Below are 14,239 nucleotides of genomic sequence, written 5' to 3' on the forward strand. Positions count from 1 at the left end.
AAGTGTGTTGATCAGGTTGGCAAGCTACCGAAATGGCTGTGGAGTTGCCATGGAGACTCCCCAAGCTCCATATACAAACTTCAGTACAGTGCTACCAAAGTGGTTTCAGTACTAATGATGTGAGCATGTGTTTTAACCAAACTGGGGGTATCCTCAATCAAACAGACCCCAACTGTTCATGAAGGCTGCTCCCCATTATCTCCCAGAGGGCTATACTGAACAGTCAACCTCTGGTGGTTCTCCAGTGACACGGAAATGCTAACGTTTTCCAAAATAAATCCATGCCTGGATTTGAAACCAAAAGAGAAAATGCTGGAAACTCTCAGCAGGTCAAAGCTCTGACAAAGGGTCATTTAGACTCGAAACGTCAGCTCTTTTCTCTCCTTACAGATGCTGCCAGACCTGCTGAGATTTTCCAGCATTTTCTCTTTTGGTTTCAGATTCCAGTATCCGCAGTAATTTGCTTTTATCCCGTGCCTGGATTTTATTATTTGAAAAAACGCACACCAGAATGGGGAACGGACCTTGTAGAACCAGTCTGAGGGGGCAATTAGTGGGTTTGGCAAACTGTACATTCAAAATAAAAGAGATAGAAAACTGCCCCATTCATGATGGCTATCATCAAACATTCTCAGGCCAGGCCCAGGATAGCAAGTGCCATCAACCTCACCCACAATGAGCTGCTGCCCTGGCCCCTTTCTTCGTCCAACTGGAAATCCACCCATTTGAAACCGGAGGTTGTCTTTTACTCTAGGTGTTAAGAAAATCAGAAGGATCTTGGTTTGGCTTGTTACTGCTCATCTCCCACTGAAATAAGAGCTGGGTAATCTGGGAGAGACGTTAACAAGTCTAGCCATGCCAAGAAAGACAGAAATAGGGAAGCCTTTCCCACAAAAAGCATTAAACACCAACTCAATTGATAATGGAGTCACAGAGTCAGACAGCATAGAAACAGATCCTCTGACCCACCATGTCTATGTCGACCAACAAACTGAACTACACTCATCCAGTTTTCCTGCATTTGGCCCATAGCCTACCAAGTTCTGGCATTTTAAGTGTGCATCCAGATGCTTCTTCAAAGCTGAGAGAGTACCTGCCTCCACCACTATCAGTCTCTGGATGAAAAACATATTTTCTCAAGAGCTCCAACTTACTCCTCACACTAAAACTTATGCACGGTGGCACAGTGGTTAGTATTGCTGCCTCACAGCGCCAGAGACCTGGGTTCAATTCCCGCCTCAGGCGACTGACTGTGGAGTTTGCACATTCTCCCAGTGTCTGCGTGGGTTTCCTCCGGGTGCTCCGGTTTCCTCCCACAGTCCAAAAATGTGCAGGTTAGGTGAATTGGCCATGTTAAATTGCCTGTAGTGTTAGGTGAAGGGGTAAATGTAGGGGAATGGGTCTGGGTGGGTGGCGCTTTGGCAGATCGGTGTGGACTTGTTGGGCCGAAGGGCCTGTTTCCACACCATAAGTAATCTAATCTAATCTAAAAGACTGACAGAGTTGGAGCGTAGATCAGGTACAAGGCCACTGAATGACAGGAAGGGTCAAGGGACTGAATGGCCTACTGCTGTTCCGAAGACATTTCGCTGGGGGAGCCTCAACGCAGTTGATTCAGGCTAATTCAAACCGAAAGGATCTGGGCATTGCGCCAAATGAACATCTACATGGGGAGTTGCCAATATCTACCATTGGGAATCTCTTGTCTCAATGCCAAGTGCTGCCCACAGGGAATTCACTAAAGTACAGGCACTGTCTCAGAGTAAATCTCTCCAATCACCACCCAATTTCAAACACAGCAGTTGGTAAATTAATAATTCTGAGCTGGAGTTTGAAAAACCATTTCAAATTCAGCTGCTCTCCTGATATAGCACTTTCACAAGAAATCCCTTAGTCTGCAGGGCAACCTTTAAGTAGAAAAATTACTGTTCTAAAATTATATCTTTGGTTTGGTCAGACCACATCTGGAATTGCATGTGCAGGCTCAGTAGTTTTTTTTTAAAATAGAAGACATCTTTAGAAACAGTAAATAACTGCAAACTTAACTCCACAGAGGCACCAGCCACAAACTCATCCAATATTCACCAAACATCATTATCTATTGGCCCCACACAACTCCAATCCCACATCCACTGGCTTTCGCCTCCCCGAGACAGTTACTGACAATTAATCAACAGGGAAGTGTGGTGGTTTTGTTTTGAAGAGTCACATTATTTGGCAGGAAGAGGAATGTGAGAAAGAAACTGTTTTTAAAAAGTTAATTGGGAAGGGGAGAGAAGTTCAGCAACAGAGTCCCCATTGATGATGGCACCGGGGGCACGGAGTTTACAAACAAAAAGAGCCCTGAACACTGTACATGAGCAGCAGGTGTGCAGTATTATTCACATGCAACGGCTTCTCCCAAACTACAGGATTTACACAGGAGCAGGATACAAGGAGTGGCCAAAATTTTATAGGGGTAAGTGAGGCAGGTAGTATGGCACCTTTGGACCAGGTCAGTGCTATTCCTACTTGGTTACCTGACTGGGTAAGGCCAATAGGCACTGCTTTACATTGGGCCCAGGGTGGGAGCAGCAGGAAAGTCACAAAGCCCTCTGCAGTGCGACGGAGTTAAACCAGAAAATTAATCAATCAGAGAGGGGTGTGACACATCTTCCATTTCATCTCCTCATCACAAATAACACTGCTCCAGGTTCTCAAGCAAAGAACGGAGATTCAACTGAAGCACTTGCAGCATGTTGGGACATGGAGAACATAGAGAAGGATAAGGGCAGCAGATACCTGTATATGGGAACACCACCCCCTGCAAGTTCCCCTTGAAGCCATTCACCATCCTGACTTGGAAATATATCACTGTTCCTTCAGTGTCGCTGGGTCAAAATCTTGGAATTCCCTCCCTAATGATATTGTGAGTTTACCTACAGCACATGGTCGGCAGCAAATCAAGAAAGCAGCTCACTACCGCCTTCTCAGGGGCAACTAGGGATGGGTAATTAGATGCTGGCTCAGTCAGGAATACCCACTTCCAACAAGTGATGTACAAACAAGTTCACCATTTGCAAAAAAACTCCACTCATCCAAATACTGTCACCGTTACTGGGTTGAGACAACAAATGCTTCAGGCTCATGGGCTAATCAGTACAATGTCCAAACAAAGCTTCAACAAACAGTTGCATTTATTTAGTGCCTTTATCATTATCAAATATCCCAAACTGATTTGTAAATTAAAAAAATGACACCAAGGCACAAAAGCAGAAACAAGATTGGACTAAAAGAGACAGAAGTCAAATGGAGATGATTAAAGAGAGAATTTCAGAACTCCGGGCCGAGGCAACTGAAAGCTGCCAATAGTGGGGTGATTGAAATCAGCTCTGTTCAAGAGGCTAGAACTGGAGGTTCTAGGGATGGGAGAAAATGAGGCTATGAATACCAGTTTGATTTTTATTTTAAATTAAGATGCTGCCAGGTTAGGGACCAATATAGATTAGGAAGTACAGAGTGGTTATACGAGCCAGAGACTTGGCTCAGATAAAAGTTTACAGAAAATATTAGACAGGTAACCAACTTGAAAAACAGTGAAGCAAACACATTGAAGGTAATAAAACAAAAGAAAAGGAGATAACCTAATTTCTAAAGGTGAATAACAGCTACGTACAATGATGCATACCTACTTAAACTAGCTGGTCTACACCAGGCCCAAACTTCAGGAAGTGTCAACACTTCCCTCTCAAACCAACCAGCTCTGTCAGAGGACAGCGTGACCAATGACACCAGGGTATAACTGGCAAAAACCTGTCTGGAAGTGTGGGCTGGAGGAGGCATCACACAATTTTGCTCCATTCAAAGAGTCAGGAGGAAAGCCCAACTTCTTCACATCCAAAAGTGTAGTGAACACATACAACTCGGGCAATTCAAGCTCAGCACTCGCTGGCAGCATCCATGCCAACATCTTCAATATCTCTGCTGCCAAATTCTCCATCAGAGTTTTGTGCCACTGGCCTGGCAATTTCTGTAATGAGGTATTTAGCTTCACACACACACACACAGGGGAGAAAGCAAAATGAAGACAGTCTGTTCTCACATTGTGGCAGAGTCAGTAACCAGATGACAGGGCTTTTTGGATAACTGGCCAAAAAAAAAACCAAAGATGAGGGGATCTCTTTCCAAGCACATCAAGTTATAAGAAGCTCTGGGTCTGTTAACGATGAACCTAGGCAAGTGCCAACTGTAGAAAAAAGTTAACTGCTTCAAGTGAATCCTGATTCACTGAGGGATTGGCCTTGTGAGTGGAATATGATGCTTAATTAAGTGCAGCATTATACTTGCAAGCGGGATAATAATGTTATTAAAAATTTATTCATCTGGGCATCGATGGCAGGACTGGCATTTATTGTCCATCCCTTAGTTGCCCTCAGGTGGTAGTGAGCTGCCTTCTTGAACAACTGCCTTCAATGTTATATAACAGGATTTGTTCGAGTAGAGACAGAGGCACTTGGAACATTAAAACAGCTAGAAAGTAACTGCAAGAAAGTGAGAGCTAGAAAATAGAACCTCAAAGCTCATGAGGCTGTTGAGGCCAGGCTGGAGTTGAATACAATATGCAGTCTCATCTCCTCATACGGGGAGGGATATTGAGACGTTGGAAAGGTTCCAAAGGAAAAATGCCATGATTCTACCAGACCATACAGATGCTTTCTCATCAGACAGAGGTGACTGGTGGGGGTTTAACCTGAGGGTCACCCTGCCTCAGGCGCAGGGAGAGGTTGAGAGGAGAATCCTTCATGGTGACTTCAGCTGCTGTGGGAATTGAACCCACACTGTTGGCATCACTCTGCGTTGCAAACCGACCATCCAAGCTAACCAAAGACACCTCAGTTACACAGATTGGCTTAACATGCTGGAACCCGACAGTTTAGACTGGCGCAGACTTATTATGGGTGATCTGACTGAGGTTTTTAAATGTTGGAGTGTGGTGGAGAGACCAAATTTCCTAATGTGTTCCAAATCTAAAATGAATAATGTTTCAACTCATTACTGTGATTTATTGCCAATGGGAAATAGAAATATTGACCAAACAACTTGATGAGTGCAAGGAAGAAAATTCAAAACAAACCAAGCATGCAGAGAGAGAGAGAGAGAGAGAGAGAGAGAGAGAGAGAGAGAGAGAGAGAGAGAGAGAGAGAGAGAGAAAAAGAGAAAGAGAGATTATGATGAGGCGGATGATAAAACCCACAAGTTCGGATTTAATAGGTTTTTATAAAAGATTTTATTTTTTAAATTCACACGACATTTGAGGGAACAGGAATTGGACCAACAGAGAGATTTCACTCTGAGCTTAGCAGCCATTGTGTTTTCGAAAGACAGAGGAATGGAATATTAAACACAAATTATAAATGTGGACAGTGACAATCACAGTTCTGGGAAATTTCTTATTTAAGAGACAAATGATCATGAAGAATATTTTCTAAAACAGATGGCATTTTACCAGTCAGCAAAACTCAAATTCAAAACAGATTTGAAAAGAGCAGGTGGTGACAGATAGCATTGCGCCAATGTTCGGTTAAAATCCTGCTTTCCCCCTGCAAAGAACTGTTTACATCCCCCCTGTCAGCAGCTGTCTATTTTCAGCAGGTTTGGTGAAAGGGAGAGCATTAGATTGGCATACATAGTAGGGGTGTGGATTTGGTCCTTCATTCAGGCAGGAGACCAACACAGTAATAAAAAAACTTAATAGCATTCACTTTGAAGTGAATGGGGTACTTGTCAAATGTAGTCACTATTATAATGCAGGGAACCCCAAAGCAACTTGCACACTGCAAACTCCCACGAACATTAACGTTACTATTGTGATATTGGTCGAGGGGTAAAAATTGACCAGGGTACTGATGAGAACTCCTTTGCTGTCTTCCCAAAATGCCATATTCAGGTCTTTTCCACCTGTCAAAAGGAGATGGGTCTTCAGTTTATCATTTTAATCAAAGTGACGACACTTCTGACAGTGTCACACTCAGACTGTAAGCTGGATTGAATGCTCAGGTCTTTGGACTTGAATTTCAGACTTTTTGACTCAGAGGCAAGAATACTGCCCACTGAGTCATGTCTTTCACTAACCAGGAGGCAAGTCAGAGGCAGGGGTTAGCTATTCAGACCTTTGACCCTGCTCCATCTTTAATAAGATCATGGCCTCAATTCTACTTTTCTGCCTACTGCCTTTTGATCTACTTGTTAACCAAGAATTAATCGAACTCTGTCTTAAAAATATTCAATGGTCAACCTTCCATCACTCTCTGAGGTAAAGAAATCCACAGTCGAACAACCCCCCGGAAAAACCAATTCTCATCTCCACATTAAAATGGGTGATTCATAAGTCATAATTGCAAAGGAAGGCCATTCTGCCCATTAAGTCTACTCTGACACTCAATGAGATCATGGATGATCGGATAATCCTTTTAAACAGTAGCCCATAGTTCTAGACACTCTGACAAAGGTAGACATCCCATCGTGAACCATCCTGTTAACTTGCAGAAGGATCTTGAATGTTTTAATAAGAATTGTCTCTCATTCTTCTAAACTCCAATGGGTACATGCCCAACGCTTCCTCATAAGATAAACCCTTCAAGCCAGGAAGGAGTCAAGTGAACTTTCACTAAACTGTTTCCAATGCTAAAGAAACCAAGATTTAAACTGTCCTTCAGATGTGGCTCACCAACGTTCTATAGGACGAGAGGAAAACCTTCATACTCTCACATTTCATTCCCTTTCCAACGAACAGTAACATTTTGTCTTCTTTCTGATCATTTTCTGGGACTGCATGCCAACCCCTTGTCAGAATTGGCTGCATGAGTTCCAATTATTTACTTTCAGGAAATGCCAGACTTAAGAGCACGGGGCATTGCGAAGGTCTATAAAATAAAGGGATGGGCTCAATCCAATGGGATTAGTTGGGTCAGATGCCACAAAATATTTATTTTTGCAGTCAGTGTCTTTCAGAACAGAGTGTATGGATTCAATAGGAGTCTGAAAGGGAACTTGACATGTTGCTGAGACAAAGCATCTTCAGCAGAAACAACAACAGAAATTGCTGACAAAACACAGTGGGTCTGGCAGCATCTCTGGGAAGAAAATTGAGCAACTTCTCAGAACAGTTAGCAACTGGGAAAAGGTGGTACTTATGCTGAAGCTGAAGTGGTGGCGGTGGTTTGAACAGAGAGGTAGAGACAGAGCCCAGAGGTAGCCACGAAAATGTAGGTGAATAAGGAAATTAAGAATAGCAGGCCGGGAGTGAAGAAATGCTGGAAGATGTATCGGAGGCCTTGGAATGGCGAGGAGGGAAGAGGTGAACGAGCAAATGCTACACCTTGTGCAATTGCATGGGAAGGTGCCATGGGGGTGTCAGGAGACGTTGGGAGTGGAGGAGAGGTCGGGAGTGGAGGAGAGATCTTCCATAGGACTGTTGACAAGGGAGGGAAAAGGAACACATGCACAAATCCTTTGGATGTGGAGGCCGCTGGGGAAGTAAGTGAGGACCAGGGGACCTTAATGTTGTTGTGGGATGGAAGAGAAGGGGTGATGGCAGAAGTGTGAGAGATGGTTTAACACAGGTAAACGTCTGGTCTGTAGCAAGGAATCCTCAACTGAAGAAAAAGATGGACATTTCAGTGTCCTGCTGTGGAAGTTGGCGTTGCCAGAACAGATGTGACAGACACAGAGAAACTAGGAGAGTGGGTGGAATTGTTACAGGAGGTAGGGTATGAGAACATATAATCGAGGTAACTGTGGGATTCGATGGGTTTGTGCTCGATAATGGTGGCCAGTTTATCCCCAGAAATGGAAACAGAGATGTCGAGGAAGGGAAGGGAGGAAATGGGCCAGGTGAAGGTGAGGGTAGGGTGGAAATTCAAGGCAACATTGGTGAATTTTTCCAATTCAGAATGAGACAGGGAAACAGAAAGATGATGTCACCTTCCAGGTGAAGCAGTGATTTACCTGCACTTCACACAATCTAATCTACTATATTTACTCCTGACAACATAGCCTTCCCTACACTGGGGAGACAAAATGCAAACTGAGTGACCGTTTTGCAGAGCATTGTCACTGTTTACGAAAATGCCACATCATGGACCACCATGTTCCCACAGCAACATCTCTGTCTCAGGCTGGCTACAGTGTCACTGCAAGTCTCAGTGCAAACCTGAAGAAAAAACATCTAATTTTCCACTTGGGGACACTGCAGCCTCTCAGTCTCACTACTGAGAAACTTTAGAACCTGACTCTGCCCTTCCGGGGTAGGTGGAGGTAGAACCCAGAGAGCAAGCGAGAACGAGAGATATGACAAGAACTGATAAACAAGGGGATTATGGATGACAGGCCAGGACAGAAGAAAAGCTGAGTAAGTGATAATAAGAGTGAGAACATAGGTTAATTGTACTGAACACAACCCATATAATGTTACATTGGGCCTAGGAGATGTGAGAATGGGTTAACTGGTGCTAAAAGCAATTCAAGTCCTAACAGGACCAGCTATGTTGTGGGTTCAAAACATACCAACTTCTACTTTAGCATAAATAGAACATAGAAAAGTATAGCACAGAACAGGCCCTTTGTCCCACAATGTTGTGCCGAGGTTTACTCCTAATGTAAAATATAATATAACCTATGTACCCTTCAACTCACTGCTATCCATGTGCATGTCCAGCAGTCGCTTAAATGTCCCTAATGACTCTGCTTCCACCACCACAGCTGGCAACACATTCCATGCATCTACTGCTCTCTGCATAAAGAACCTACTTCTGATGTCTCCTTTATACCTTCCTCCTAATATCTTCAAACTATGATTCCTCGTACCAGTCAATCCTGCCCTGGGGAAATAATCTTTGGCTATTGACTCTATCTATTCCACTCATTATCTTGTATAAATACTACCTTTTCCCAGCTACTAACGGTTCTGATGAAGAACCACCAACTTGAAACATTAACTCTGCTTTTTCTCCTTAGATGCTGCCAGACCTGCTGAGTTTGTCCAACGATTTCTGTTTTGGTTTGTTTTAGATCTCCAGCATCTGCAGCTGTTTTGTTTTATTTCATCTTCAGCAGAATTAACTAGGGTCAAAGGATGTCGTGGTTACTGTGGTCTCTCAGACTGCTGCTTTAAATGTCTGGTGACACCAGAACAATATCCCCAGGTGTCTCCACCCTTTCAAATAAACAATGATGATTTAAACAGCTCCCGGGGAGCCCCCAGAAGTTCCAGAATGTGCTGATCTCAGCATTTTTCTTCACAGCTATCTCTCCAAGGAGAGAGGTATGTTGTTCAGGGTTTGGAGGAGGAGGGTGTGGCAAACTCACAGTGGGACACTCCTGCTCTTTGTTTTGAATGCTTGAGTAACTACAGCAGTGTCAGGCATTGCTCAGTTGGTAGCTTTCTCCCCTCAGAGAGAGGGAGTCCCTCGAAGGCTGGAGCATTCACTCAGAGCTGGCACTGTGTGTGTGTAGTACTGAGGGACAGCTGCAGTGTCAGCAAGGCTGGTTTTTTGGATGTGATCTGAACAGTAATTTTACCTATTCTCTTGGGTCAGTGTAAAACAAAAATCCATATTTCAAGGAGGAGATTTGACTTGACCAATAGTTATCCCTGAATCAACATTAGGAAAAAGATTCTGAGATTATTGTTGTTGGTGGCGGATTGCTGAGTACTAATTAGCTGTTGTACCACAACAGCAACTGCATTTTAAAAGTTCTCCATTTGTTGTAAAGAGCACTGAGACTTCCTGGAATCTCTGTCTATGCTTATTATACACAAGTAAAAGTTTCTATTGTGAGACTGAGAGCTTTGCAACTCAAAGGGGTGCACGGAACAACCTGCTTGTTGGCCTTTATACTAAATAACTGATCAAGTAAATCAGTGTTCACTCTTCCTCCCAATTCTAAGCACCAAATAACAGAGAGTCTGATTCTCTCCTCACTGTAGCAAATGGAAAGGTGTAACACAAGTAGGATCACGGTGCAAACTGGCAGCTAGAAGCCTGGACCAAGATTACTCAATCGCTAACACTCCCCCTGAGCCACTGTCACCTCACCCCTTTATTCAGCAGCATTGAGGGAAGCAAGGACAGCAACAAACTGCCAGCACGCTGGTCAGCAAACAGGCTCATTCAACTGGACACCACTCACACTGATGTTTTCCCCATAAAACAAGAGATAGTCCCTCATCATTCATTCAGCTAATAGCCAAACTTCCCCTACAACTTCACTCTCCTGCCACATGCTACACACCCTCAGCCTGCCCGAAAATCTAGGGGGTACTGTTTTGAACAGATTCAAGACTAATGGTTATGTCTCTTAAACAGAAAGTTCCAGAAATCCCTGTTTCCTTCTACCCATTCACAGGATGAGGACATGACTAAATGGGTCAACATTTATTGTCCAGATGGCGATTCAGAGTCAACCATATCACTGTGGGTCTGGAGTCACATGTAGGACAGACCAGGTAAGGATGGCAGTTTCCTTCCTGAAAGGACATCAGTGAACCAGATGGATTTTCTCAACAATCGACAATGGACTCATGGTCATGAATAGACTTGTAATTCCAGATGTACATTGTATTCAAATTCCACCATCTGCCGCATTACCTGGGTCCCCTGAACATTACCTGGGTCTCTGGATTAACAGTCTGGGTGTTTCTAGAGATTCCAATTTTTAAATTTGTCTTTTTCTGAGGAAGAAAATAAACCCGTACTTGGGGATTCTATCCAGAGCACTCAGTGTTATTGATATGTCAAAACCATTAAAACAAAAAAGGAGATACATCTCACCCTGCACTCCTGCCTGGGACAGACTGGCTACTCGAGGTGGCTGTTTTATGAACAGCGGGAAGCAAGAGATAAAAGCTGCTCTGTGAACGCTGAAGATCAATGTCTGCTTCACTGAGCACTGTTGGTAAACTGTGGGCCATTAGCACGTAGCTGACTCGCAACTTGGAGAAGCTCAGAGAGAGTGAAGAAGAAACAATTTTCACAACATCAGGTTAAAAAAGTGAAACAAAGTAATTTATCACGCCTGCCAGGAAACTCCCTCTGCATTAGCAGTAACCACTGTTACACCCTCAGTGGGTAAAATTCCTTGGAAACAGGAATATCTTACTCAAATAGAAACTTCCATTTTCAGAATAATTATTGAGCCACAGTGTACATCACTGGCACAGAGCTGCCCAGGTCTCCTAACAATGAAGCAACCAGTTCAGTCGATGAACGTGATTGCAACCTCAAAACAGAAATTACGAGTGTACAAACACATGTAAATAAATGAAGGCTGGTGTACTACAACAGCTAAGGAGTGGGCTGAAGGTCTTTCAAGAACACAAGGTTGAGATATTATCAACAGCACTAAGACAAGCCATGTTTATGCTTGGAAAGGCGTTCCTTAGACGTGTCGGCAGAACTATGGATGAGACTGAACTTCAAGCTTCTCCATCTACAAAGAGGCTCTGTAATATGTGGATGTAGCAGACAGAACAATAATGATGCTAGCAACAACTGAATACAGGGTATCCATCTGAGTGAAACCCCACACATGGTTGCAAAAACAATAATACACAGGAAGGTTCAGAGACATTTTATTTTCCTTTTAAATATGAAATGCAGGAAGGGGACAGTTGTTAGCTGCTGGTAATCAGAGGCAAGATCGGAACGCCGATCACACAGAGGGGCAATGGAACAACTTTCAAATTGCAATTTGCGAACCTGAACTAATCTCAACATGTTTTGATTTCTTGTCCTCAGATTAGAGCTGCACAGCACAGAAACAGACCCTTCAGTCCAACATGTCCATGTCGACCAGTTATCCTAAATTAATCTCGTCCCATTTGCCAGCATTTGGACCATATCCCTCTAAACCCATCCTGTTCATAAACCCATCCAGATGCCCTTTAAATGTTGTAATTGTATCCACCTCCAATACTTCCTCTGGCAGCTTGTTCCACATACGCACCACCCTCTGTGTCAAAACATTGCCCCTCAGGTCCCTTTTAAATCCTTCCCCACTCACCTTCACCCTCTAGTTTTGATTTTGGTTTCCCCCACCCTGGGGAAAAGACCTTGTCTATTTACCCTATCCATGCCCTTCATGATTTCATAGACCTCTATAAAGGTCACCCCTCAGCCGCTGACATCCCATGGTGAATAGCCCCAGCCTATTCAGCCTCTCCCTCTAGCCCAAGCCCTCCAACCCTGGCAATATCCCTCTAAATCTTTCTGAACCCTTTCAAGTTTCACAACATCTTTCCTACAGCAGGGAAACTAGATTCGAAAAGTGGCCTAACCAATGTCCTGTACAGCCACAACATGGCCTTTCAACTCCTATAGGCCCGAAACATTTGATTTTCCTGCTCCTCGGATGCTGTCTGACCTGCTATGCTTTTCCACGAACACACACTCAACTCCCAACCCTTATACTCAATGCAAGATTAACAAGAATATGGACTGCTCGATGGGGATAGGTGCACCAACTTCAGCAGTCAGTGGTGAGAACTTCACCGTTTCTAGAAAAGGGCTTAACAGATGTAGAACTGCCAAACTGAGAGACAGCCTGTTTCTGAGCAGGAACGAGGGGGCGTGGAGGAGCTAATACAATACAGGCAACCCTGACTCATCTTCACTTTCTAAAGTGTGACCCAGTGAAAGCAGACCCTTTACAGCTGCACACCGAAGTACAGAGAATAAAAGGCAGGAGAGTTATACAAAAGGTGTGTGTGTGTGTGTGTGTGTGTGTGTGTGAGTGAGAGAGAGAGAGAGAGAGAGAGAGGGGCTGTGAGTAAACTGACAATCCACACACACTGTAAAGCCCTCTCAGGATAAGGAGCAAATGCAGATATTGAGCCGCCTGGCCTTGGACACAGCTGGCACACAAGCCCAAGTAAGAGTGAGCAGCTACAGGGGAGAGGTTTCTGCAGTAAGTTGGGACTTCCTCATTCTCGCCACGTCCCCAGAGCGGGAAAAGAGAAATCGGCATCATTTCCAAACTGAAACTAAGTGGCAAACCCCTGACTGGCACATTCCAGACTAGATCCCTTCCGCGGGATCATTACTGTGCACTTGGGCCACGACAAGTAACAGCTTTCCGCTTCTCGCACTCTCCAGTTATCAATCACTGACAACTTTTTAAAAATATGTCTCTCAGGCGCAGGACCCCAGACTTGGAGCAAGTCAAATAGCATCTTGAGACACGGTAACTCTCAAATACCTTGACACTGGAATCCTTGCTTCCCGAACCCCCTGTAATGAAAGAGAGAACAGGGGCGTTAGTGGGAGGGTAAACAAAAATACCAGGGCAACAATCACCTTTCCACACACCGGGATGAAGAGAACAGGAGCAACATCAGGAAACACAAACAAAATGAAACGTCACAAGAATTATGAAAGAAAGTAGGAGGATCAGGAAACCAAGCAGAACAATTTGAGGAGGGGAAGGGAAAAGGGGGTAAAAGGGGAATTGGGAAGCAAGGCAGCGCAGAGCTCAGAGTGGGAGGGGACGAGAGTGAGAGACAGCAATCTGATCAGGAGGGCGTGAGAGAGAGAGAAAAGTTTGCACAGGGAGAGTTTGGGGAGAAAGTTTGGATCGTCCCGGTGTTTGGGGCGGGGTGGGGATGGGACTGGAGTGTGTGCAAGGCTGGGGGGGGGGGGGGCGAGAGGAGGTAAACCCCTGTCTCTCCTCTGTCACACACCCTCCCTCCCTCCTTCCCTCCTCTCACACTCACTCACTCACCAGATGAAGTCGGTGCAGTGGCTGCAGAAGGTCGGCTGTTTGAAGAAGCGGGCGGTGAATTTGTGATCCTTCACCTCGCACACGTTCTTCTGCCGCAGGGCTCCCTGGCGAGCGAACCGATTGACTGTCTCTGCACCATCCCCCTCTGCATCGGCCATTTTTTACAAATCGTCCCCCCCCCCCCCCCAAAACCCCAACCCACACACACACACCCACACCCACCCAACAAAATAAAGTGGATAGAAAACACACAAAATAAAAAAAATCTCACGCCCCCCTCCACCTCACGCAACAAAATCAATAAATTGCAGAAAGTGTAGGTGCGGCGGAAGCGGAGGGTGACTGAGAGGAGCCCAGCACCGAACCCTCGCTCTTTATCACTGGCAGGAGCTCCGCCCGGCAGCAGCCGCAGCGTCAGAGCCCCAGCCTCCAGCATTGAGCCAGCGAGGGCGGCTCAATACCACCCCCTGCTGCCGCGGCG

General features: G+C 44.8%; 1 protein-coding gene across 4 annotated transcripts in view; it reads right to left on the bottom strand.

Moving 5' to 3' along the window:
- The window catches only part of prkcaa (protein kinase C, alpha, a), a 446,457-nt gene extending 432,534 nt beyond the window's left edge, over window positions 1–13,923 (bottom strand). For all 4 annotated transcript variants that reach the window (XM_043715075.2, XM_043715073.2, XM_088000739.1 and 1 more), the window contains exons 1-2: window positions 13,759–13,923; window positions 13,237–13,268 (exon numbers count right to left, since the gene is read on the bottom strand). In XM_043715075.2, coding sequence (XP_043571010.2) covers window positions 13,237–13,268; window positions 13,759–13,916 — 190 coding nt within the window. In that variant the 5' untranslated portion in view covers window positions 13,917–13,923. The remainder of the gene's footprint in view (window positions 1–13,236; window positions 13,269–13,758) is intronic.
- Between the last annotated feature and the right edge of the window lie 316 nt (window positions 13,924–14,239).

This window comes from Chiloscyllium plagiosum, unplaced genomic scaffold, assembly GCF_037043375.1.
Source record: "Chiloscyllium plagiosum isolate Xiang-an unplaced genomic scaffold, Cpla_swu_hap1 HiC_scaffold_25, whole genome shotgun sequence".
Lineage (NCBI taxonomy): Eukaryota > Metazoa > Chordata > Chondrichthyes > Orectolobiformes > Hemiscylliidae > Chiloscyllium > Chiloscyllium plagiosum.